The following is a 23,130-nucleotide window of genomic DNA, read 5'->3' as shown; positions in this document are numbered from 1 at the left end:
TTGAAGAAATGACAGTATTTTCAAAAGACGGTGCTGTGCAAACTGGATTTTAAAATGTAGGGAATGAAAATAGAACCTTATTTCTCAGTGTAAATAAAACTAAACTTCAAATTGACCATGGTCCTCAGTATAAGTTGTGATACCCTGTAACTGCTAAAGGAAAAGGCCAACAACATGCTTCAAATTGTGGACAAATAATTGCATACCGAGATAACTCTGGAGGAAAAGAAACAATAAAACAGGGAAAATGGGATCTCATGAGAGTAAAATATACTGTACAGCAAAAGAAACTGTTAGGAAAATGCCAGTCCACAGAAAGGGAAAATAATTTCCAAGCTTATATCTAATTAAGGGGGGGGGGAATATACAAAGAACACAGAAAATTCATACATGAAGGAAACGAACAGTACAGTTTTAAATTTGGCTACAGAACTAAAAAGAAAGTTCTCAAAATCAGAAATAAACATGGCTAATAAACACTTTTAAAAGGTTTCAACATCCTTAACCATCAAGGAAATACAGACTAAAACTACATTAAGAGTTCGTCTATCCGGATGATCAAAATGTGAATGCTTCACTCCTTCTTTAAATGAGGAAAAAGAATACCCTTGGCAGGGAAGGGAGAGGCAAAGATTAAAACAGAGACTGAAGGAACACCCATTCAGAGCCTGCCCCACAGGTGGCCCATACATATACAGCCACCCAATTAGACAAGATGGATGAAGCAAAGAAGTGCAGACCGACAGGAGCCGGATGTAGATCGCTCCTGAGAGACACAGCCAGAATACAGCAAATACAGAGGCGAATGCCAGCAGCAAACCACTGAACTGAGAATAGGTCCCCCGTTGAAGGAATCAGAGAAAGAACTGGAAGAGCTTGAAGGTGCTCGAGACCCCAAAAGTACAACAATGTCAAGCAACCAGAGCTTCCAGGGACTAAGCCACTACCTAAAGACTATACATGGACTGACCCTGGACTCTGTCCCCATAGGTAGCAATGAATATCCTAGTAAGAGCACCAGTGGAAGGGGAAGCCCTGGGTCCTGCTAAGACTGAACCCCCAGTGAACTAGACTATGCGGGGAGGGTGGCAATGGGGGGAGGTTTGGGAGGGGAACACCCACAAGGAAGGGGAGGGGGGAGGGTGACGTCTGTCCGGAAACCGGGAAAGGGAATAACACTTGAAATGTATATAAGAAATACTCAAGATAATAAAAAAAAAAAAAAAAGAGTTCGTCTATCCTTGGAATGGTCATCATCAAGGCACCAATGAAAACAAATGTTACAGGAAGTCCCACACCCGCTGATCCCGGCCCGCAGCAGCTCTCTGCTCCCAAACCCCGTGGGAGAGAGACCTCACCGCCTGATCAGGTGGGCACTCCTGAGGCTGCAGAGCGGAGGAGACCACCAACACTGCCCACCCCTGCCCACATCCCTGGCCCAAGAGGCAACTGTATAAGGCCTCTGGGTTCCCGTAGGGGAGGGCCCAGGAGCGGCAGGATCCCTGCGCCTGAGACACCGCCGGAACCTGAAGGAAACAGACCAGATAAACAGTTCTCTGCACCCAAATCCCATGGGAGGGAGAGCTAAACCTTCAGAGAGGCAGACACGCCTGGGAAACCAGAAGAGACTGCACTCTGTGCACATCCAGACGCCAGAGGAAAACACCAAACGTCATCTGGAACCCTGGTGCACGGAGGCTCCCGGAAAGAGCGGCGCAGATCTTCCCAGTTGCTGCCGCCGCGGAGAGGACTTAGGCAGTACCCCACGAGCAAACGTGAGCCTTGGAACCACAGGTAGGACCAACTTTTCCCCTGCAAGAAACCTGCCTGGTGAACTCAAGACACAGGCCCACAGGAACAGCTGAAGACCTGTAGAGAGGAAAAACTACACGCCCGAAAGCAGAACACTCTGTCCCCATAACTGACTGAAAGAGAGGAAATCAGATCTACAGCACTCCTGACACACAGGCTTATAGGACAGGACAGCCTAGCCACTGTCAGAAATAGCAGAACAAAGTAACACTAGAGATAATCTGATGGCGAGAGGCAAGCGCAGGAACACAAGCAACAGAAACCAAGACTACATGGCATCATCGGAGCCCAATTCTCCCACCAAAGCAAACACGGAATATCCAAACACACCAGAAAAGCAAGATCTAGTTTCAAAATCATATTTGATCATGATGCTGGAGGACTTCAAGAAAGACATAAAGAACTCCCTTAGAGAACAAGTAGAAGCCTACAGAGAGGAATCGCAAAAATCCCTGAAAGAATTCCAGGAAAACACAATCAAACAGTTGAAGGAATTAAAAATGGAAATAGAAGCAATCAAGAAAGAACACATGGAAACAACCCTGGACATAGAAAATCAAAAGAAAAGACAAGGAGCTGTAGATACAAGCTTCACCAACAGAATACAAGAGATGGAAGAGAGAATCTCGGGAGCAGAAGATTCCATAGAAATCATTGACTCAACTGTCAAAGATAATGTAAAGCGGAAAAAGCTACTGGTCCAAAACATACAGGAAATCCAGGACTCAATGAGAAGATCAAACCTAAGGATAATAGGTATAGAAGAGAGTGAAGACTCCCAGCTCAAAGGACCAGTAAATATCTTCAACAAAATCATAGAAGAAAACTTCCCTAACCTAAAAAAAGAGATACCCATAGACATACAAGAAGCCTACAGAACTCCAAATAGATTGGACCAGAAAAGAAACACCTCCCGTCACATAATTGTCAAAACACCAAACGCACAAAATAAAGAAAGAATATTAAAAGCAGTAAGGGAAAAAGGTCAAGTAACATATAAAGGCAGACCTATCAGAATCACACCAGACTTCTCGCCAGAAACTATGAAGGCCAGAAGATCCTGGACTGATGTCATACAGACACTAAGAGAACACAAATGCCAGCCCAGGTTACTGTATCCAGCAAAACTCTCAATTAACATTGATGGAGAAACCAAGATATTCCATGACAAAACCAAATTTACACAATATCTTTCTACAAATCCAGCACTACAAAGGATAATAAATGGTAAAGCCCAACATAAGGAGGCAAGCTATACCCTAGAAGAAGCAAGAAACTAATTGTCTTGGCAACAAAACAAAGAGAATGAAAGCACACAAACATAACCTCACATCCAAATATGAATAAAACAGGAAGCAATAATCACTATTCCTTAATATCTCTCAACATCAATGGCCTCAACTCCCCAATAAAAAGACATAGATTAACAAACTGGATACGCAATGAGGACCCTGCATTCTGCTGCCTACAGGAAACACACCTCAGAGACAAAGACAGACACTACCTCAGAGTGAAAGGCTGGAAAACAACTTTCCAAGCAAATGGTCAGAAGAAGCAAGCTGGAGTAGCCATTCTAATATCAAATAAAATCAATTTTCAATTAAAAGTCATCAAAAAAGATAAGGAAGGACACTTCATATTCATCAAAGGAAAAATCCACCAAGATGAACTCTCAATCCTCATCTTCGGTTGGTTTATATACAAGTGTGCAATTTCTAGGCTTGAAAGTAAAATGATGCTATCTGGTGCTGGATAGAGGAGCCTTATTTTTTATTATGGCAGCTTGCTATTTTTGTAACATGGTGATTTGGTTGAACACAATAAAGTACAGTAGTAACTGATCTCCCCCTCTTCCTGGATGAGTGAGGAGATGATTAAATGTTGATGTCAGCATCCATGAGCATATTCAGATGAGCTTCTGCTTCTGTTGAAAAGGATGCTGTGTTTGATTGTGGTCCAAAGCTTTGAAGCACTACTTGGCATCTCCTTCCTTGGAGGTCTCACTGTTTTAACATAACAGATTTGATAGCTTGTTGGTAAGGTGAGGTCCAGCTTGTCTCCACTAGGTCATCTTCATGTGAATCCGGTGGTTATACGGTTTTGTTCTAGGGATATTTCATTTTTTTAATAACGGTTTTAGCTGACATTCATGGAGAGAATGAATCCTTAGAAGTGTGCCACTAGTGAAAGGAAATCCTGTCTAGAGTATGTTTCTTTACAAAGCAGTGTCACACCATCCTTTGGGCCCTCTGCTGGAAAAGTAGAATCAAGTCTCAAATAATGCCTTTTAAATTGTATACTCTAGTATTATAGATGTAGGACAGTACTGTATCATACCTCTGTGGATGTAAAATAGCTTGTACCTGCTTTATGATACGTAGTAGTGACCGTGCTTTATCAGAGCTGTTTTTAATGATGTTGCTCAGAATGTTTTCTTTCCAGATGATGATTGAGAAGCTAATTTTAAAAAAAAATGGTGCCAGGTACCACAAGAGTAACAGAACTGTGCTGTTTTCTCGGGTTTTGTTTTTTTACTTTTTTTTTTTTAATGGAGTGTGCTGGATGTCTCTACAGTTTTGTTCAGATGACTGCAGAACCTGGAAAAGCTGTTGCTGCTGTTGATGCATAACACACTGCTATTATTGGTCTTTTTATATAAATATAAATATATATATACAGATATATAATTTGAATTTTTTGAAACTTTACCTGTGCTGTCAACTTTCGAAAAAAGTATCCCCGTTTACTGTGTTGAGTTGGCACTGTACAGAAATTAACAGCCATATTGGTCTAGAAATGTTGAACTTAAGTTTTTTCCATTTGTACAGGAGTAACACACTGTATTAAATATGTAAGGTCTTATATACGTGGGTTTGATTACAAAAACTAATAAAGTATTCTCTAAATTAAAAAAAAAAGAAAACAAATGTTACAGATGTGGAGAGTGCAAACCCTTATACACTGTTGGTAGAAGTAGAAACTAGTGCAGCAACTCTGGGATCAGTCTGGAGGTTTCCCTAAAAGCTGAACTGGAACATGAACACACATGCAAACTATACCACTTCTGGTCATACACACAAAGGAATCTATATCTTAGGCCAGAAATGCTTAAGCATGCATATTCACTGGTGACCTATGCACAGGAGCCAGGAAATGAAATCAGCCTAAATGTCCATGGCCTAATGAATGCAGAATGAAAATGTGGTGCCTACAAACAAAGGACTATTATTTATATGTAAACAAAAATAAAATCACCACATTTTCAGGTAAATGGGTGAAACTTGGCAAAAAAAAAAAATCATTCTGTAGGTAACCCAGACCCAGACAGATAAGATCTAGGTAGCTTCAATTCTTTAGTTATGTGTGCTTAGTTTGCAATGCCTGTAGAAGTAAAAAATTAAGAAGTAAGAAGGAGCTGTTGGTGGGTATTAAGAAATAGAGGATAGGAGAACACAGGGGGAAAGGGGCAAATAGAAGAGGGAATTCTGGAAGTAGAAAAGCAGAATGAAGGAAGTAAGTAAGAGAACAGAAGATTTCTATTCATGCACATGGCCTTCTGGGCGTCTCTCCTGTCTCTCCCAATACCTCATCCTACCCCCTCTCCCTCCTCCTTCCCTCTTCCAACTTAAGAGAATAAAGGGAAATATATGGATGCAAGGATGAGGGTGCAGGTATTGAAGGACCCTCTAGGAAATCTCAAAAACCTGGAATGTGAGAGGTTCCCATGCCTCAGTGGGGATGACCTTAACCAAAATGTCCAACAGTGGAGAAATGGAACCTGAAGAGACCACCTCCACTAGATCGACAGGGTCCTCAGTGGAGGCATGGGGTCAACAAGCTACCTGCAAAATTTTGACCCAGAATTGTTACTGTCTGAACAAAATACTAGGACAAAAATGGAGCACAGATTGAAGGAAATGCAATCCAATGATTGCCAATGTAGGAGTTAACCATGGGCAAGCACCAAAGCCTCACATTACTAATGCCATGTTGTGCTTGCAGTCAGGAGCCCAGAATGTCTATCATCTGAGAGACTCTTCCAGCAGCTGACAGAGATAGATGCAGATACTTACAACCAACCAGTTAACTGAGGTCGGAGACCTCTTGGAAAGTTAAGGGAAGGACTAACGGAGTTCAAGAGGATGGCAACTCCATAGGAAGAACAACAATGTCATCTAACCCAGACCCCTCAAAGCTCCCAGAGACTAAGTCATCAACCAAAGAGCATACATTGTCTGACACATGGCTGCAGGCACACATGTAAGAGAGGATTTGTCTGGCCTCAGTGAAAGAGGATGGGCCTAATCCTGTACAGACTTGATGCCCCAGGGGGAGGGGGATGGGGCTGAGCACCCTCTCATAGGTAAAGGGATGATGAGATGGGGTGAAGAATTCTTGGACTGGGGACCGGAAAAGGGGACAACATTTGGAATGTAAATAAATAAAACAATTCTTTTAAAAAGAGGGAGAACATGAGAGATAGCTAATTGTGACTAAGAATTTATAAGAAAACCATTAAAACCTACTATATGTAATTAAACTTGAAATAATATGCTTTTAAAGATATGAGGATAGAAACACTATATGGCTAGATACTTTGAATGTGTATAGAAGCCAAGAATTACTCAACAAAAATTCTAGGAACAGGTATGTTACACCTTCATATGACTTCTTGATCAAGGAGACCCCCAAGAGTCCCCAACCAAAAATAAAAAAATATAAGTTCCTGCCACTCCTTTTGGTTACAGGCCAGAAATGGAGTGTAGTAACCTAGTGCATCAGATAGCCCATACCACATCAGATGCGATTACAACTGAGTTGTACACATCTCTACTGGCCAGATTTCACAGTATCAAATGTAGGCTGGTGGAGAGAAAGGCATCAGTGACTGTATTAGCCTGGGCTTTCCAGAGGGACTTGTAGGATGTGGTCCAGCTAATCCAACAATGGCTGGCTATGAAGAGAAAGCCCAAGAATTCTATTGTTGTTCAGTCAATAATGCTGGACATCTCAGCTCCTCTTTACTATATGATGGAACCCAGTAGAAGGAGGCTATAATTCCCCTGGGGAAAAAAATGACTTGCTAAAGAGGAGAGGGGAAGAAAGCAAAAAGCATAAGCTTCCCTCTTCCAAGTTCTATGTAGGATTTCAGCAGAAGACATAGACCAGATTATATCTGGATCAAAGATCTGGGTTAAAGACCTGTCTTTTCCCAAATAAAAAGATTGGTATTAAAAGCTTCTCTTCCTACAGCAAAGATCTATATTAGAAGTGGATCTTCCTCCTTCAAATTATGCAAAACTTCCTCACAGGTGTACCCTCCATTTTGGTTATTAGTTGACTATAGATGTAGTCAAATTGACAACCAAGAATATCCAACAGAAGCCCACCACTTGTCAACTTGACACACAATCATAGCTCATGGCAGCTTAATTTCTAAAGAAAAACAATAACCAGGTCACAACCACACCTAAACATGATATAGCTGTCCCTCACACAACCACAAATGCACTATGAATTTAACATAAGAGGCAATGCCCTTTGAGAGACAACGCCTAGTGTCTCGAATGTAAATATGATAACCACTGATATTCTCTTAATTGATGTGTCATTACACAATAAAGAAATTAAAGAGGAAAAGACATATCTGTATAAACACATTCTTAACAAATATAACAGAAACCCTCATGTCAATTATAATTCTGATTTCCACAACTGGTCATGTGGTCTTAGCTTCTATTTATACTTATGTTTCTCTACTACCCATGCTGTCTTTGCTCCACCCTTGGCAAGCACCTCAGCAAGTCTTGGTGCTTTCCTGGAGTAATGACTCATACAATCATCGCCTTTGTCATCTTGCCTGGATTAGGCTTTTGCAGTTTCCCATTGATATAATTGACATGGCAGTGCCAGGAAACTCCCTAAAGGATTTTCTGAACTGGAGTCATAATCCTCCTTCTCTCCATTGTGGAAAAACAAGTCGATTTTCCCATGGTAATCTGGATCAGTCACCCCTCCAAACTGTTACTCCTGTTTCAGCCTACTGTAGGTGTAGGGTATTGACATGCAGGCCCGAGTATGCTTCTTATTCTCAGAATGTGGACTTTGTGACTCGGTATTAAAAATGCAGTTGAAGGAGAGAGCATATATCAGCATCTTGACCGCAACCTCAAAGCTCTAGGGAAAAAAATAAGAAGCAAAGACACCCAGGAGGAGTAGAAGGCAGGAAATAATCAAACTCTGAGCTGCAATCAACCAAGTAGAAACAAAAAGGACTATACAAAGAATCAACAGGGGGGATGTTAGCCCAGAAACTGGGAAACAGAATAACAATCAAAATGTAAATAACAAATACTTAAGTTAATAAAGATAAAAAGAAAAAAGAAAAAAAACCCTTGGGCAAGTTTTAGGACGAAGGCAGAGGCCTTCCTTACCCCAAAATGTCATAGGAATGGCCTCTTGCCCAGTTGCTACTGTTTTTCCTTTCTGTAACTTCTTGACCTGTCCCCTCAGTACATATATGCTGTTCTCAAGTGTCTTCCAGGTTCTACTAAAAGGCCTTTAATCTCTGTTTACAGCAATCACCTGCTTTTCTACTCCAAAGTTCCACAAACTCCCACATTCTTCCACAAAACAACATGGTTTTGTTCTTCACAGCAGAAGAGCTAACTTCTGTGTTAGTTACTTTCCTCTTGCTGTGAATAAGCACTGTGAACAGAGCGACTGACAAGAAAAAAACGCTGTCTTCCTCTAACAGTTCTAGAGGTTTAGAGGCCATAATTGTAAGGACAGCATGGCAGGACATATTAGGACTGCTTAACAACCAGAGCGGGATTCTGAGAGCTCACACCTTCTAACTCAAGAATGAATCAGAGTAGTATATTTAAGTGATCCCAAAAGTTCCACCAGAGAACTACTAAAGCTGATAAACAACTTCAGCAAAGTGGCTGGGTATAAAATTAACTCAAATAAATCAGTTGCCTTCCTCTATACAAAAGAGAAACAAGCCGAGAAAGAAATTAGGGAAACGACACCCTTCATAATAGACCCAAATAATATAAAGTACCTCGGTGTGACTTTAACCAAGCAAGTAAAAGATCTGTACAATAAGAACTTCAAGACACTGAGGAAAGAAATTGAAGAAGACCTCAGAAGATGGAAAGATCTCCCATGCTCATGGATTGGCAGGATTAATATAGTAAAAATGGCCATTTTACCAAAAGCAATCTACAGATTCAATGCAATCCCCATTAAAATACCAATCCAATTCTTCAAAGAGTTAGACAGAACAATTTGCAAATTCATCTGGAATAACAAAAAACCCAGGATAGCTAAAGCTATCCTCAACAATAAGAGGACTTCAGGGGGAATCACTATCCCTGAACTCAAGCAGTATTACAGAGCAATAGTGATAAAAACTGCATGGTATTGGTACAGAGACAGACAGATAGACCAATGGAATAGAATTGAAGACCCAGAAATGAACCCACACACCTATGGTCACTTGATTTTTGACAAAGGAGCCAAAACCATCCAATGGAAAAAAGATAGCATTTTCAGCAAATGGTGCTGGTTCAACTGGAGGGCAACATGCAGAAGAATGCAGATCGATCCATGCTTATCACCCTGTACAAAGCTTAAGTCCAAGTGGATCAAGGACCTCCACATCAAACCAGACACACTCAAACTAATAGAAGAAAAACTAGGGAAGCATCTGGAACACATGGGCACTGGAAAAAATTTCCTGAACAAAACACCAATGGCTTATGCTCTAAGATCAAGAATCGACAAATGGGATCTCATAAAACTGCAAAGCTTCTGTAAGGCAAAGGACACTGTGGTTAGGACAAAACGACAACCAACAGATTGGGAAAAGATCTTTACCAATCCTATAACAGATAGAGGCCTTATATCCAAAATATACAAAGAACTCAAGAAGTTAGACCGCAGGGAAACAAATAACCCTATTAAAAAATGGGGTTCAGAGCTGAACAAAGAATTCACAGCTGAGGAATGCCGAATGGCTGAGAAACACCTAAAGAAATGTTCAACATCTTTAGTCATAAGGGAAATGCAAACCAAAACAACCCTGAGATTTCACCTCACACCAGTGAGAATGGCTAAGATCAAAAACTCAGGTGACAGCAGATGCTGGCGAGGATGTGGAGAAAGAGGAACACTCCTCCATTGTTGGTGGGATTGCAGACTGGTAAAACCATTCTGGAAATCAGTCTGGAGGTTCCTCAGAAAATTGGACATTGAACTGCCTGAGGATCCAGCCATACCTCTCTTGGGCATATACCCAAAAGATGCCTCAACATATAAAAGAGACACGTGCTCCACTATGTTCATCGCAGCCTTATTTATAATAGCCAGAAACTGGAAAGAACCCAGATGCCCTTCAACAGAGGAATGGATACAGAAAATGTGGTACATCTACACAATGGAATATTACTCAGCTATCAAAAACAACGAGTTTATGAAATTCGTAGGCAAATGGTTGGAACTGGAAAATATCATCCTGAGTGAGCTAACCCACTCACAGAAAGACATACATGGTATGCACTCATTGATAAGTGGCTATTAGCCCAAATGCTTGAATTACCCTAGATCCCTAGAACAAAGGAAACTCAAGACGGATGATCAAAATGTGAATGCTTCACTCCTTCTTTAAATGAGGAAAAAGAATACCCTTGGCAGGGAAGGGAGAGGCAAAGATTAAAACAGAGACTGAAGGAACACCCATTCAGAGCCTGCCCCACAGGTGGCCCATACATATACAGCCACCCAATTAGACAAGATGGATGAAGCAAAGAAGTGCAGACCGACAGGAGCCGGATGTAGATCGCTCCTGAGAGACACAGCCAGAATACAGCAAATACAGAGGCGAATGCCAGCAGCAAACCACTGAACTGAGAATAGGTCCCCCGTTGAAGGAATCAGAGAAAGAACTGGAAGAGCTTGAAGGTGCTCGAGACCCCAAAAGTACAACAATGTCAAGCAACCAGAGCTTCCAGGGACTAAGCCACTACCTAAAGACTATACATGGACTGACCCTGGACTCTGTCCCCATAGGTAGCAATGAATATCCTAGTAAGAGCACCAGTGGAAGGGGAAGCCCTGGGTCCTGCTAAGACTGAACCCCCAGTGAACTAGACTATGCGGGGAGGGTGGCAATGGGGGGAGGTTTGGGAGGGGAACACCCACAAGGAAGGGGAGGGGGGAGGGTGATGTCTGTCCGGAAACCGGGAAAGGGAATAACACTTGAAATGTATATAAGAAATACTCAAGATAATAAAAAAAAATAAAAAAAAAAGAATGAATCAGAGCTGGCAAACTGGGGCAGTATGAATCTTTATACTCTGAAGGTACACACCCAATGGCATCCTTTCCCCAACAAGGCAGCATCTCCTAATCCTCCTCCTAACAACAGCTCCAACGAAGGAAAAACTGTTCAAATATCTGTGCCTATGAGGGACATTTTATCATTCTAACTTCTACATAAGTCAAAGTGACTATTTCTTAGCAATTTGACCACTTGTAAACCTTTGAATTCCAAGAAATTCTTCTAATTAATAATGAAAGCAAAACTAACATGTGAGTATAATCATAAGTATTTAGAAAGCAGGTGGATACCATTTCTACTTAGCAAAGTAACCGAATGTTCCTTGCTAAGGCCAATGTCCTCTCCCACCATGACTAAAAGCTATGAATTCCCCCCATGTTCTGTGTTTCAAATTCATTGTAAGATTCATGCTACTATCTTCCCAGTGAACATATCTAGACAAAAAGGTCATTATCATAATCAAAGGGTTTGCAGTTGGGTACTATTGATGATTTTGCTTCCCCAAGAGTATCTATGACTTCCACCCCCAAAGGCTAGCCTAGAGGGAGGACTCTAGGCTCAGGTCTGTAGCTTGGTACCTTTAACAGTAATATGAGTGATGGACAAGCAGAAGCAATGGCAATCGCCTGAGTTGTTTGGGCAATCTCTGGATCCCCTGACAAACAATTCCTAAGAAATTAATCTATACCCGAACTGGGAGTTTTGCTTCAAAATTTTGGCTTCTGTGAGAAGAAATATCCAATAATGCAAGACGCCTCAATTCCAAATGAGTTTTTTTTTTTATTTTCTTATTGGATATTTTATGTATTTACATTTCTTTTTTCTTCCATTTTTATTAAATTGAGTATTTCTTACTTACATTTGCAATGTTATACCCTTTCCTGATTTCCAGGACATCAGCACCCTAATCCCCCACCCCATTCTTTTTTTCATCTTTATTAAATTGGGTATTTCTTATTTACATTTCAAATGTTATTCCCTTTCCGGGTCTCCATGCCCACATCCCCCTAACTCCTCCTACTCCCCATCTATGTGGGTGTTCCTCTCACAATCCTCCCCCCATTGCCATCCTCCCCCCCATGAATCACATTCACTGGGGGTTCAGTCTTGGCAGGACCAAGGGCTTCCCCTTCCACTGGTGCTCTTACTAGGCTATTCACTGCTACCTATGAGGTCAGAGTCCAGGGTCAGTCCATGTATAGTCTTTGGGTAGTGGCTTAGTCCCTGGAAGCTCTGCTTGGTTGGCGTTGTTGTTCATATAAAGTCTCAAGCACCTTCAGCTCTTTCAGTCCTTTCTCTGATTCCTTCAAGTGGGGTCCCGTTCTCAGTTCAGTGGTTTGCTGCTGGCATTCGCCTATGTATTTGCCGTATTCTGGCTGTTTTTTAATTATAATTTTACTGGACAAAAAAAAAAAACAGTAGATTTCCATAGACCTTTTTCATACTTGGTTAGTTAAATTCTCTCCCCATCCTCTTCTCTATTCTCCACTCCTATTCTGTGTTAAACTTTTCTACCTACAATGCTCTTCTGTTCCTTAAGTGTTCTAATATGTCCTCCTCAGCACTTATTGCCTCTTCTCTTTCCCTGTCTCATAAGCCCATTCTAACTCCCTGGTCCCTATAAACATCCCAGTAAGTTTACAAATCTAACCATTCAAAGTTATCTTCTACAAATGAAAAGAACACATTACCTTGGTCTTCCTGGTCCTGCACTGCTTCATTCAGTATGGTGTTTTCCAGTTACATCCATTTGCATAAAATTACCATAATTCCATTTTCTTTACAGATGAATAAGGGTACATTATGTAAATGTAACACATTTTAATTATCTATTTATCAGTTTATGGACATCTATGCTGATTTCATTTCCTAAATGTTTTGAAATAGACTGCCTTTGCAGTAAGATTTAAGGTCCTTTGAACATATGCCTTTTTATTTACATAAAAACAAAGGAAAGGAAAACTATTTCTTTGTTGTTGTAATTATTGCTGTTTATGAAGAATGTAATATGCTTAGATTTCCTGGTTTCACATTTACTATGCGGCCAAGACCAACAACAAACTTCTGATTCTCCTGCCTCTACATCCTGAGTGCTGAGATAGCAGACATGAACAACTATACCCAGTCTATGCATAGCCCGGATCAAACCCAGGATTTCACTAATGCCAGGCGACTCTACCAACTGAACTACATCCCTGTAAGAAAACTTACTGATGTGTCTAAGTGATGTTAAGCCTACTCCTGACACTTAAAGAATCTCATCTATCACCACTTTAGGTTTTCAAGGCCTCTTTTTACTTTGAGCAATGGACTGGCTAGTTTTTTTCAATTTGACACAAATGAGAGTTACCTGGGAAGGGTAAACTCAACTGAATAATTGTATCTATCAGATTGGCCTGTGGGCAAGTCTGTGGGGTATTTTCTTGATTTACGATTGATGATATGTTGAAGAGGCCAGTCCACCGAGGACAGTGCCATCCCTAGTCAAATTGCCCTGACTTCATAAGAATGAAAGCTGAGTAAGCCATGGAAGCAAGTCAAGAAGCACATTCCTCCACAGTCTCTGCTTTATTTCCTCCCTCCAGGTTCCTGCCTTGATTTCTTGTTTTGGCCTTCCACAGTCTTCAGGACTGTAAGCTGTAAGCTCTTTATCAAAGCAACAGAAAGGACACCAAGACAGGTTAATTCTGAAAATAAATGGATGGGCTAACTTTTCTTAGACAAACTGACAATTACCTGACTTTTATTCATTTACTAATTATTTTGTGGATGATTCAGAACTGTCTGTTCGACTGACATTTTCAGAAATGTTACACAATTAGATACATATGCTGCCATTTGTCTTATGTTTTCTATACCTGTTTAAATTTGCCTTATGCTTCAAAGATATACATAATAAGAGACTTTCACTAACTCTTGGGTTATATATCTTCACTCTGGTACTAACTTAATCATAAGGTAATGCATAATCTATCCTTTTTAGCTGCACCCTTTTCTGAAGAACATGCAGTTTACTAATCCTGCTGGAGAACAAGTGAATTTGAATGAGAAAATGAAGTTGAATGCAGACTATGACATTCTCAACTACTGGAACTTTCCAGAAGGTCTTCAACTTAAGGTGAAAGTTGGACAATTTTCCCCTTATGGTCCACTTGGTCAACAATTATCTTTATCTGAGGACACAATAGAGTGGCCCACCGAAATTACAGAGGTGAGTTGGGTATAATGGTGACACTTTGAACTACATGTAGTAAAACTCATCTTGCTTGCACTACCCCTAACCCCAGAAGCTATCTGCAATAGACACACTCTCATAAAGAACAAAGTAGTTTCTTCCAGTGGAGGCTCACTTCAGGGCAGGCCCTAAACCCAGGAAACTCAGTGCTACTTAGGTAGATTTTTTAAAAATTAATTTTTATACATATTTCTTTGTTTGGGCACTTATTGTCGTATTGTGCTTTTGCTAGTGTGTGTGTGTGTGTGTGTGTGTGTGTGTGTGTGTGCCAAGACTGAACCCCCAGTGAACGTGATTGTTGGGGGGCGGGCGGTAATGGGGGGAGGATGGGGAGGGGAACACCAATATAGAGGGGGAGGGGGAGGGATTAGGGGGATGTTGGCCTGGAAACTGGGAAAGGGAATGACAATCGAAATGTAAATAAGAAATACTCAAGTTAATAAAGATAAAAAAAAAGAAAACAAAAAGGAAGGGAAAGTGTCTAGGTGTTGGCGAGGTTAGTTCTTGTTTCAGTTCAGGAGGTTGCACTTTGAACGCTTGTGTTATTCTGGACAAACTGTAACGCATGGCCACCATGCATTTGCATACCCATCATTAAAGGGATACAGCGCAAAAAAAGAAAGAAAATGTACTGCACACAAGGATGAAGCTCAGTATGCAGTGTTACTACAGCCTGCTAATCTTAACAGCTGCCCTCACTAGGCATAGTAAATACATTTAATTATGTCCTGGGAGGAAGCTTAAATATGAAGAATACTGTACTTGGCTATAATTTACCGATTATCATACAGCTTCCTTATTACCTACACATATTCTTTGATTCCTATAAGTGAAATTCCTTGTTTCTCACTTTAAGTTATTGAGGACAGACACTAAATGTAAATGTTGTCTTGAAAGTATAAAACCATCACAATTCACTGGACAACAAGGTCCCCAGAACAGGACTCAGGTTATGATTTAGGGTAAGATGAGCTGTCAGTCACTTGGTGGAATTCTGGAAAAATGGGATGTACTGCAGAAGTTTGGAGTTTATATGGAGCATAAACTTATATACAGAAGAAAAGAACAAGGTGCATAGTCCTGGGCACACAATAGACAGTTTGATACAACACCACAGATTGCTCTCAGGGTCCAGGGAAGTTGGCACTAGAAAACACATGACTAAAATGTAATTAATACATTCTATTCCATTCTTCTCAGTGTTGCCCAAGGTAAGCCCTATGTGTAAAGATATAGCAAAAAGCCATCCCTGTCTAGCCTTTTACTTGACATTTTCCAAAACATACAACCACATTCAAATATCCCAGTGTGCATGTGTAACAGACAAGACAAGAGATGTGTAGCAGTAGCAGAAATCAGGCATAGGCTCAAAAAAATTAATTTGTATACATATTTCTTTGGGCACTTATTGTCTTATTGGTCTTTTGCGTGTGTGTGTGTGTGTGTGTGTGTGTGTGTGTGTGTGTGTGTGTGTGTGTGTTGGGTATTTGTTTTCTGGTTTGTTTTCTTGGTTTTTTTTTGTTTTTTTGTTTTTTTGGGTTTTTTTTGGTTCTTTTTTTCGGAGCTGGAGACCGAACCCAGGGCCTTGCGCTTCCTAGGCAAGCGCTCTACCACTGAGCCAAATCCCAACCCCTGTTTTCTTGTTTTTTAAACAGAAAGAAAAGGGATGGAGTTGAGTGAGTGGTGAGTTGGTGGAGATCTGAGTGGTATTAGAAAATGAAAGATTCATGATCAAAACTTTGCGGGAAAAGATTTAACATACTTTTTTATATTGCCTATTTTTCTTGATGTTTTCTTTTGTATGTCAGTTTTTGCAATTTTATATACTGATATTTTAAGTTTTGTCTATAGTTTTTAAATATTATTGAGATGTTAAAATGATATAAATATATAAAACGTTAAATGATGTGTTTTATATAATTTAAGCTATACAATTTCACAAAAATTAAAAATAAAATTACCTTGAAACAGAAAAATATATACTGGATTTTTGCTTCCTAACTACTTACTACTCACATATTAAAAATGCATATTTCAGGTTATTTGTGTTTTTTTATTTATTCAGAAAATGTTTTCCATACATTATATTCTGATCATGCTTTTCCACTGCAGTGAATCCTTGAGGATCCTATCCAACATATTGCTCACCCAAGTATATAACTTTACTTTCCATCTCCCTTCTAAAAATAAAAAAGAAGAAGATAGGAAGTATACATGAAATAAAATAAAAAGGAACCCACAAAAATGGAAACCAACGTGTTTAGGCAAAAGACCAATAAGTTAAAAAATACACAAGAAAAGCAATATGAGAGAAAAACCCACAAAACTACCCACCATTGAGTTCCTTTCCTGCTAGACAATTAATGCTCAGCCTTGCCTGAACTGCGACTAATAGATCTAATGAGACTCTATCAAAGGAAACTACTTTTTCCTTTGCAAGCAGGTATCAATTACAGAGCTTCTTGGTTAGGGGTAGCATACTGTATCTGCTTCTCCTTCTCAGTGCTGGGACACTGACTGGCTTGAACCTAATCTGATCCTGTGCATGGTGCCACAGACTCTGTGAATTCATATTGTATCATTATGTTATCTCTGGAAGACACTGTTTCCTAAAGTCGTCTGCTCTCTTCCAATCTTAGAATCTTTTGACCTTCCCTTCTGTTGTTGTAAAATATAAAAAAATATAAAAAGTAGGGTTACCTTTTACCTCGCTTGGTATAGCACCTCAGTGCCCCCAAGATATCTGCTGGATATCTTGCCAGAAGCACACATTCCAATTCTGTGGCGGCCCAGACTAGCCGCCCCACACTCCATTACACTTAAATCTACACATAAAACACCACACAACACAATAACCTTTGGCCCAATTGATAAGATATGATTGCCCACCTAAACATACAAAACCCAGTACCATCCATCCCTTAGGAACATTAATAACAACCTGTAAATACACAGAGCAGAATCTTAAAATCACCTGCCATGGCCTCTCTCTCTCTCCCTCCTGTCTCTTCCTCATTTCAGTTCCAGTCTCCTCCTCTTCCTTCAAACTTCACTCCCATCCATCTTTCCTTCTCCTCCAATGACAGGCCTCCTTCTATCCTGTACCTGCCCCTCACTTGTATTTTATAAATTCAGTGGGGAAAAGGTTCTAGTGAAGTCACCTGAGTCCTGAGTGTGCAACTAGGCAGCTGTCCTTGGGGCAGTGGAATTAGCATCAAAATACAGAAAACTCCAGGGCAAACCACAACACCCTTCATCATAGATGGTATAGGAGTTCAATGGATAAATCCCATCTAGGATTAAGTACTCTAAAGTCTCTCACTGTCTGCACATTGTCCAGTTGTATGTCTCTGTTCCCATCTCCTGCAAGAAGAAGCTTTGTTCATAAGTGCTGAGTAGAAAATGTGGTACATCTACACAATGGAATATTACTCAGCTATCAAAAACAACGAGTTTATGAAATTCGTAGGCAAATGGTTGGAACTGGAAAATATCATCCTGAGTGAGCTAACCCACTCACAGAAAGACATACATGGTATGCACTCATTGATAAGTGGCTATTAGCCCAAATGCTTGAATTACCCTAGATCCCTAGAACAAAGGAAACTCAAGACGGATGATCAAAATGTGAATGCTTCACTCCTTCTTTAAATGAGGAAAAAGAATACCCTTGGCAGGGAAGGGAGAGGCAAAGATTAAAACAGAGACTGAAGGAACACCCATTCAGAGCCTGCCCCACATGTGGCCCATACATATACAGCCACCCAATTAGACAAGATGGATGAAGCAAAGAAGTGCAGACCGACAGGAGCCGGATGTAGATCGCTCCTGAGAGACACAGCCAGAATACAGCAAATACAGAGGCGAATGCCAGCAGCAAACCACTGAACTGAGAATAGGTCCCCCGTTGAAGGAATCAGAGAAAGAACTGGAAGAGCTTGAAGGGGCTCGAGACCCCAAAAGTACAACAATGTCAAGCAACCAGAGCTTCCAGGGACTAAGCCACTACCTAAAGACTATACATGGACTGACCCTGGACTCTGTCCCCATAGGTAGCAATGAATATCCTAGTAAGAGCACCAGTGGAAGGGGAAGCCCTGGGTCCTGCTAAGACTGAACCCCCAGTGAACTAGACTATGCGGGGAGGGTGGCAATGGGGGGAGGTTTGGGAGGGGAACACCCATAAGGAAGGGGAGGGGGGAGGGTGATGTCTGTCCGGAAACCGGGAAAGGGAATAACACTTGAAATGTATATAAGAAATACTCAAGTTAATAAAAAAAAAAAAGAAAAATTAAAAAAAAAATAAAAAAAAAATAAGTGCTGAGTAAACTACTGATCTAAGTGTGCAGGATGTCACTAGGAGTCATTTTATTGCTATGTTCCTTTAATAGAACAATGTTACTTAGTTTCACCTTGGTCAGTGACCTATCCAGTCTCAGGTACTTGGATAAACTGGAAGTAACACGAATGGTTTGTTTCATGAAGTAAGCCGTATCAGAGAGTGGTTAGTTATTCCCTCAATGTTTGTGCCACTATTGCAATAGCATAACTTTTAGGCAAGTTACAACTGTGTCAGGGTTGATACCAGGGCAGATGGTTATATCCCTCCTGTGGTAGCATGCAGAGTACCTTCCAGTACCATGAAAGCTAGTTGGTAGGGGAAAATACTCTAGGTAGACACCATCTCAACTCACATGTGTTTAATGATATATCTAAGTCTTGTATGCAGCAATAAATAGAGCTTTACCATTCGTTTGTGGAGAGCAACCAGCAAACTCAAAATAGCTTGAGATTTCTGGCCAATCACTCATTAGGTATAACTCATTCCTGACAACAGAGGTTTCACTTGGTGACATAAGAAGCTGTAGTTGAGGCATAGACACTATTATTTGGTGACTCCATTTATATGTCTTTCATGAGTGTATATATTTCAGAAAGCTTGTATAATAGCCAGTTTCCTTGTGATCCTTAGTATAAGTTGTCCTGCATCATATTCCTTTCCTAACCCCTTTTTCATTCCTATTATCATTTAATTCTACCATCCCACTCATTTCCATCACTCCATAACAGCATATTCTATTTCCCTTCCTTGGGAGATCTTCACCTCCCTCCTATTCACTTTCCATTTACTTAGTTTCTGTGGCTATGTACAGGGTAGCATGCATATTGAAAGCCAGGAAACCTGTAATAATATGAAGAGACCAAACCTACAAGTAATAAGAGTAGAGGAAGGAAAAGAATCCACGCTCAAAGGCCCATAAAATGTTTTCAACAAAATTATAAAAGAAAAATTTCCTAACCTAAAGAAAGAGATGTCTATAAAACTGCAAAATGTACCTTATACACTATGTTCTTAGGCAGAAAGCCAAAAGAGAATGCCCTTAGAACATAATAATCAAAACACTAAGCATACAGAACAAAGAAATAATATTGGAATCTAGAGAGAAAAAAGATCTAGTAACAAAAAAGGCGCCAATGTTAGAATTTCACGGACTTCTCAGAGGATATTCTAAATACCTGAAGGTCACGGAAAGATGTGCTGCAGACTCTAAGAGATCACAGCTCAGACTACAATACCCGCCAAATTTTTCAATCACCATAATTGGAGAAAATAAGAAATTCCCTGATAAAGTCAAACTTAAACTCTCTATACCTACAAACCCAGGCCTTGAAAAGGGGCTAAAAGAAAAATCCAAACCAAGGAGGATAACTACATACAAGAAACCATAGAAAGTAAATAATTGTGCACCAACTAAACCAAGAGTACAGAAGAACACATTTGAAATCATGTGCACATGCACGTGCACACACAAACACACACACACACACACACACACACACACACCACCATCACCACCACCACCACCACAACAACAACAACAAAAAAAAACAACAACAACAAATGACAGGAATTAACAGTCATTGGTCACTGAGGTCTCTCAATATTAAAACAAATTTTTATAAAAGGGAGAATGTACTCAAAAACAGGATTTCCCCTTCTATTGCATGCAAGACACAAAATTTAGCATCAAGGATAGACATTACTGGAGCATAAAGGATTGAAAAAGATATTTAGAGTAAATGAACCTGAAAATCAACATGGTGTGGCCATTTTGATATCTAAACAAAGAGACTTCAAACCAAAATTAACCAAAAGAGAAGGGGATAGTCATCAAAGGAAAAAAAATCCACAAAAATGGAATGTCAATTTTTTTTGTTTGTTTGTTTTTTGTTTTTTGTTTTATTTACATTTCTTTTTTTTCTTTATTAACCTGAGTATTTCTTATTTACATGTCGATGGTTATTCCCTTTCTGGGTTTCCTGGCCAACGTACCCCTAATCCCTCCCCCTCACCTTCTATATGGCTGTTCCCCTCCCCATCCTCCACCCATTACTGCCCTCCCCCAACAATCACGTTCACTGGGGGTTCAGTCTTAGCAGGACCAATGGCTTCCCCTTCCACTAGTGCTCTTACCAGGCTATTCATTGCTACCTATGAGGTTGGAGCCCAGGGTCAGTCGATGTATAATCTTTGGGTAGTGGCTTAGTCCCTGGAAGCTCTGGTTGGTTGACATTGTTGTTCATATGGGGTCTGGAGTCCCTTCAAGCTCGTCCAGTCCTTTCTCTGATTCCGTCAACGGGGGTCCCATTCTCAGTTCAATGGTTTGCTGCTGGCATACGCCTCTGTATTTGTTCTATTCTGGCTGTGTCTCTCAGGAGCGATCTACATCAAGTTTCTGTCGACCTGCAGTTCTTTCCTTCATCCTATTTGTCTAATTGGGTGGCTGTATATGTATGGGCCACATGTGGGGCAGGCTCTGAATGGGTGTTCCTGCTGCCTCTGTTTTAATCTTTCCCTCCCTATTCCCTGCCAATGGTATTCTTGTTCCCCTTTTAAAGAAGGAGTAAAGCATTGGAATTTTGATCATCCCTCTTAAATTTCATGTGTTCTGTGCATCTAGGGCAATTCAAGCATTTGGGCTAATAGCCACTAATCAATGAGTGCATACCATGTGTGTTTTTCTGTGATTGGGTTACCTCACTCAGGATGATATTTTCCAGTTCCTTCCATTTGCCTATGAATTTCATAAAGTCATTGTTTTTGATAGCTGAGAAATATTCCATTGTGTAGATGTACCACATTTTCTGTATCCATTTCTCTGTTGAAGGGCATCTGGGTTCTTTCCAGCTTCTGGCTATTATAAATAAGGCTGCTATGAACACAGTGGAGCACGTGTCTTTGTTATATGTTGGGGCACCTTTTGGGTATATGCCCAAGAGAGGTATAGCTGGGTCCTCAGGTAGTTCAACGTCCAATTTTCTGAGGAACCTCCAGAATGATTTCCAGAATGGTTGTACCAGTCTGCAATCCCACCCAAAATGGAGGAGTGCTCCTCTTTCTCTGCATCCTCGACAGCATTTGCTGTCACCTGAGGTTTTGATCTTAGCCATTCTGACTGGTGTGAGGTGAAATCTCAGGGTTGTTTTGACTTGCATTTCCCTTATGACTAAAGATGTTGAACATTTCTTGAGGTGTTTCTCAGCCATTCGGCATTCCTCAGCTGTGAATTCTTTGTTTAGCTCTGAACCCCATTTTTAATAGGGTTATTTGTCTCCCTGCAGTCTAACTTCTTGAGTTCTTTGTATATTTGGGTATAAGCCCTCTATCTGTTGTAGGATTGGTAAAGATCTTTTCCCAATCTGTTGGTTGCCATTTTGTCCTAACCACAGTGTCCTTTGCCTTACAGAACCTTTGCAGTTTTCTGAGATCCCATTTGTCCATTCTTGATCTTAGAGCATAAGCCATTGGTGTTTTGTTCAGGAAATTTTCTCCAGTATCCTTGTGTTCGAGTTGCTTCCCCACTTTTTCTTCTATTAGTTTGAGTGTATCTGGTTTGGTGTGGAGGTCCTTGATCCACTTGGACTTAAGCTTTATACAGGGTGATAAGCATGGATCGATCTGCATTCTTCTACATGTTGACCTCCAGTTGACCAGCATCATTTACTGAAAATGCTATCTTTTTTCCATTGGATGGTTTTGGCTCCTTTGTCAAAAATCAAGTGACCTTAGGTGTGTGGGTTCATTTCTGGGTCTTCAATTCTATTCCATTGGTCTATCTGTCTGTCTCTGTTCCAATACCATGCAGTTTTTATCACTATTGCTCTGTAATACTACTTCAGTTCAGGGATAGTAATTCCCCCAGAAGTCCTTTTATTGTTGAGGATAGTTTTAGCTATCCTGGGTTTTTTGTTATTCCAGATGAATTTGCAAATTGTTCTGTCTAACTCTTTGAAGAATTGGATTGGTATTTTGATGGGGATTGCATTGAATCTGTAGATCCCTTTTGGTAAAATGGCCATTTTTACTATACTAATCCTGCCAATCCATGAGCATGGGAGATCTTTCCATCTTCTGAGGTCTTCTTCAATTTCTTTCTTCAGAGGCTTGAAGTTCTTATTGTACAGATCTTTTACTTGCTTGGATAAAGTCACACCGAGGCATTTTATATTATTTGGGACTATGATGAAGGGTGTTGTTTCCCTAATTCTTTCTCAGCTTGTTTCTCTTTTGTATAGAGGAAGGCTACTGATTTATTTGAGTTAATTTTATACCCAGACACTTTCCTGAAATTGTTTATCAGCTTTAGTAGTTCTCTGGTGGAACTTTCACGATCACTTAAATATATTATAATATCATCTGCAAATAGTGATATTTTGACTTCTTCTTTCAATCTGT

The 23,130-nt window shown here is 40.3% G+C and overlaps 1 protein-coding gene across 1 annotated transcript in view; it reads left to right on the top strand.

Annotated features, from left to right (window-relative positions):
- Positions 1 to 23,130, top strand: part of Vom2r60 (vomeronasal 2 receptor, 60) — a 114,462-nt gene that overhangs the window by 37,305 nt on the left and 54,027 nt on the right. The window contains 1 exon segment of the mRNA NM_001099480.1: positions 14,142 to 14,369. Coding sequence (NP_001092950.1) covers positions 14,142 to 14,369 — 228 coding nt within the window.

This window comes from Rattus norvegicus, chromosome 12 (assembly GCF_021556685.1).
Source record: "Rattus norvegicus strain SHRSP/BbbUtx chromosome 12, alternate assembly SHRSP_T2T, whole genome shotgun sequence".
NCBI lineage: Eukaryota > Metazoa > Chordata > Mammalia > Rodentia > Muridae > Rattus > Rattus norvegicus.
Note: the sequence above shows the minus strand (reverse complement) of the source record. Positions and strands in the feature narration are given on the sequence as shown.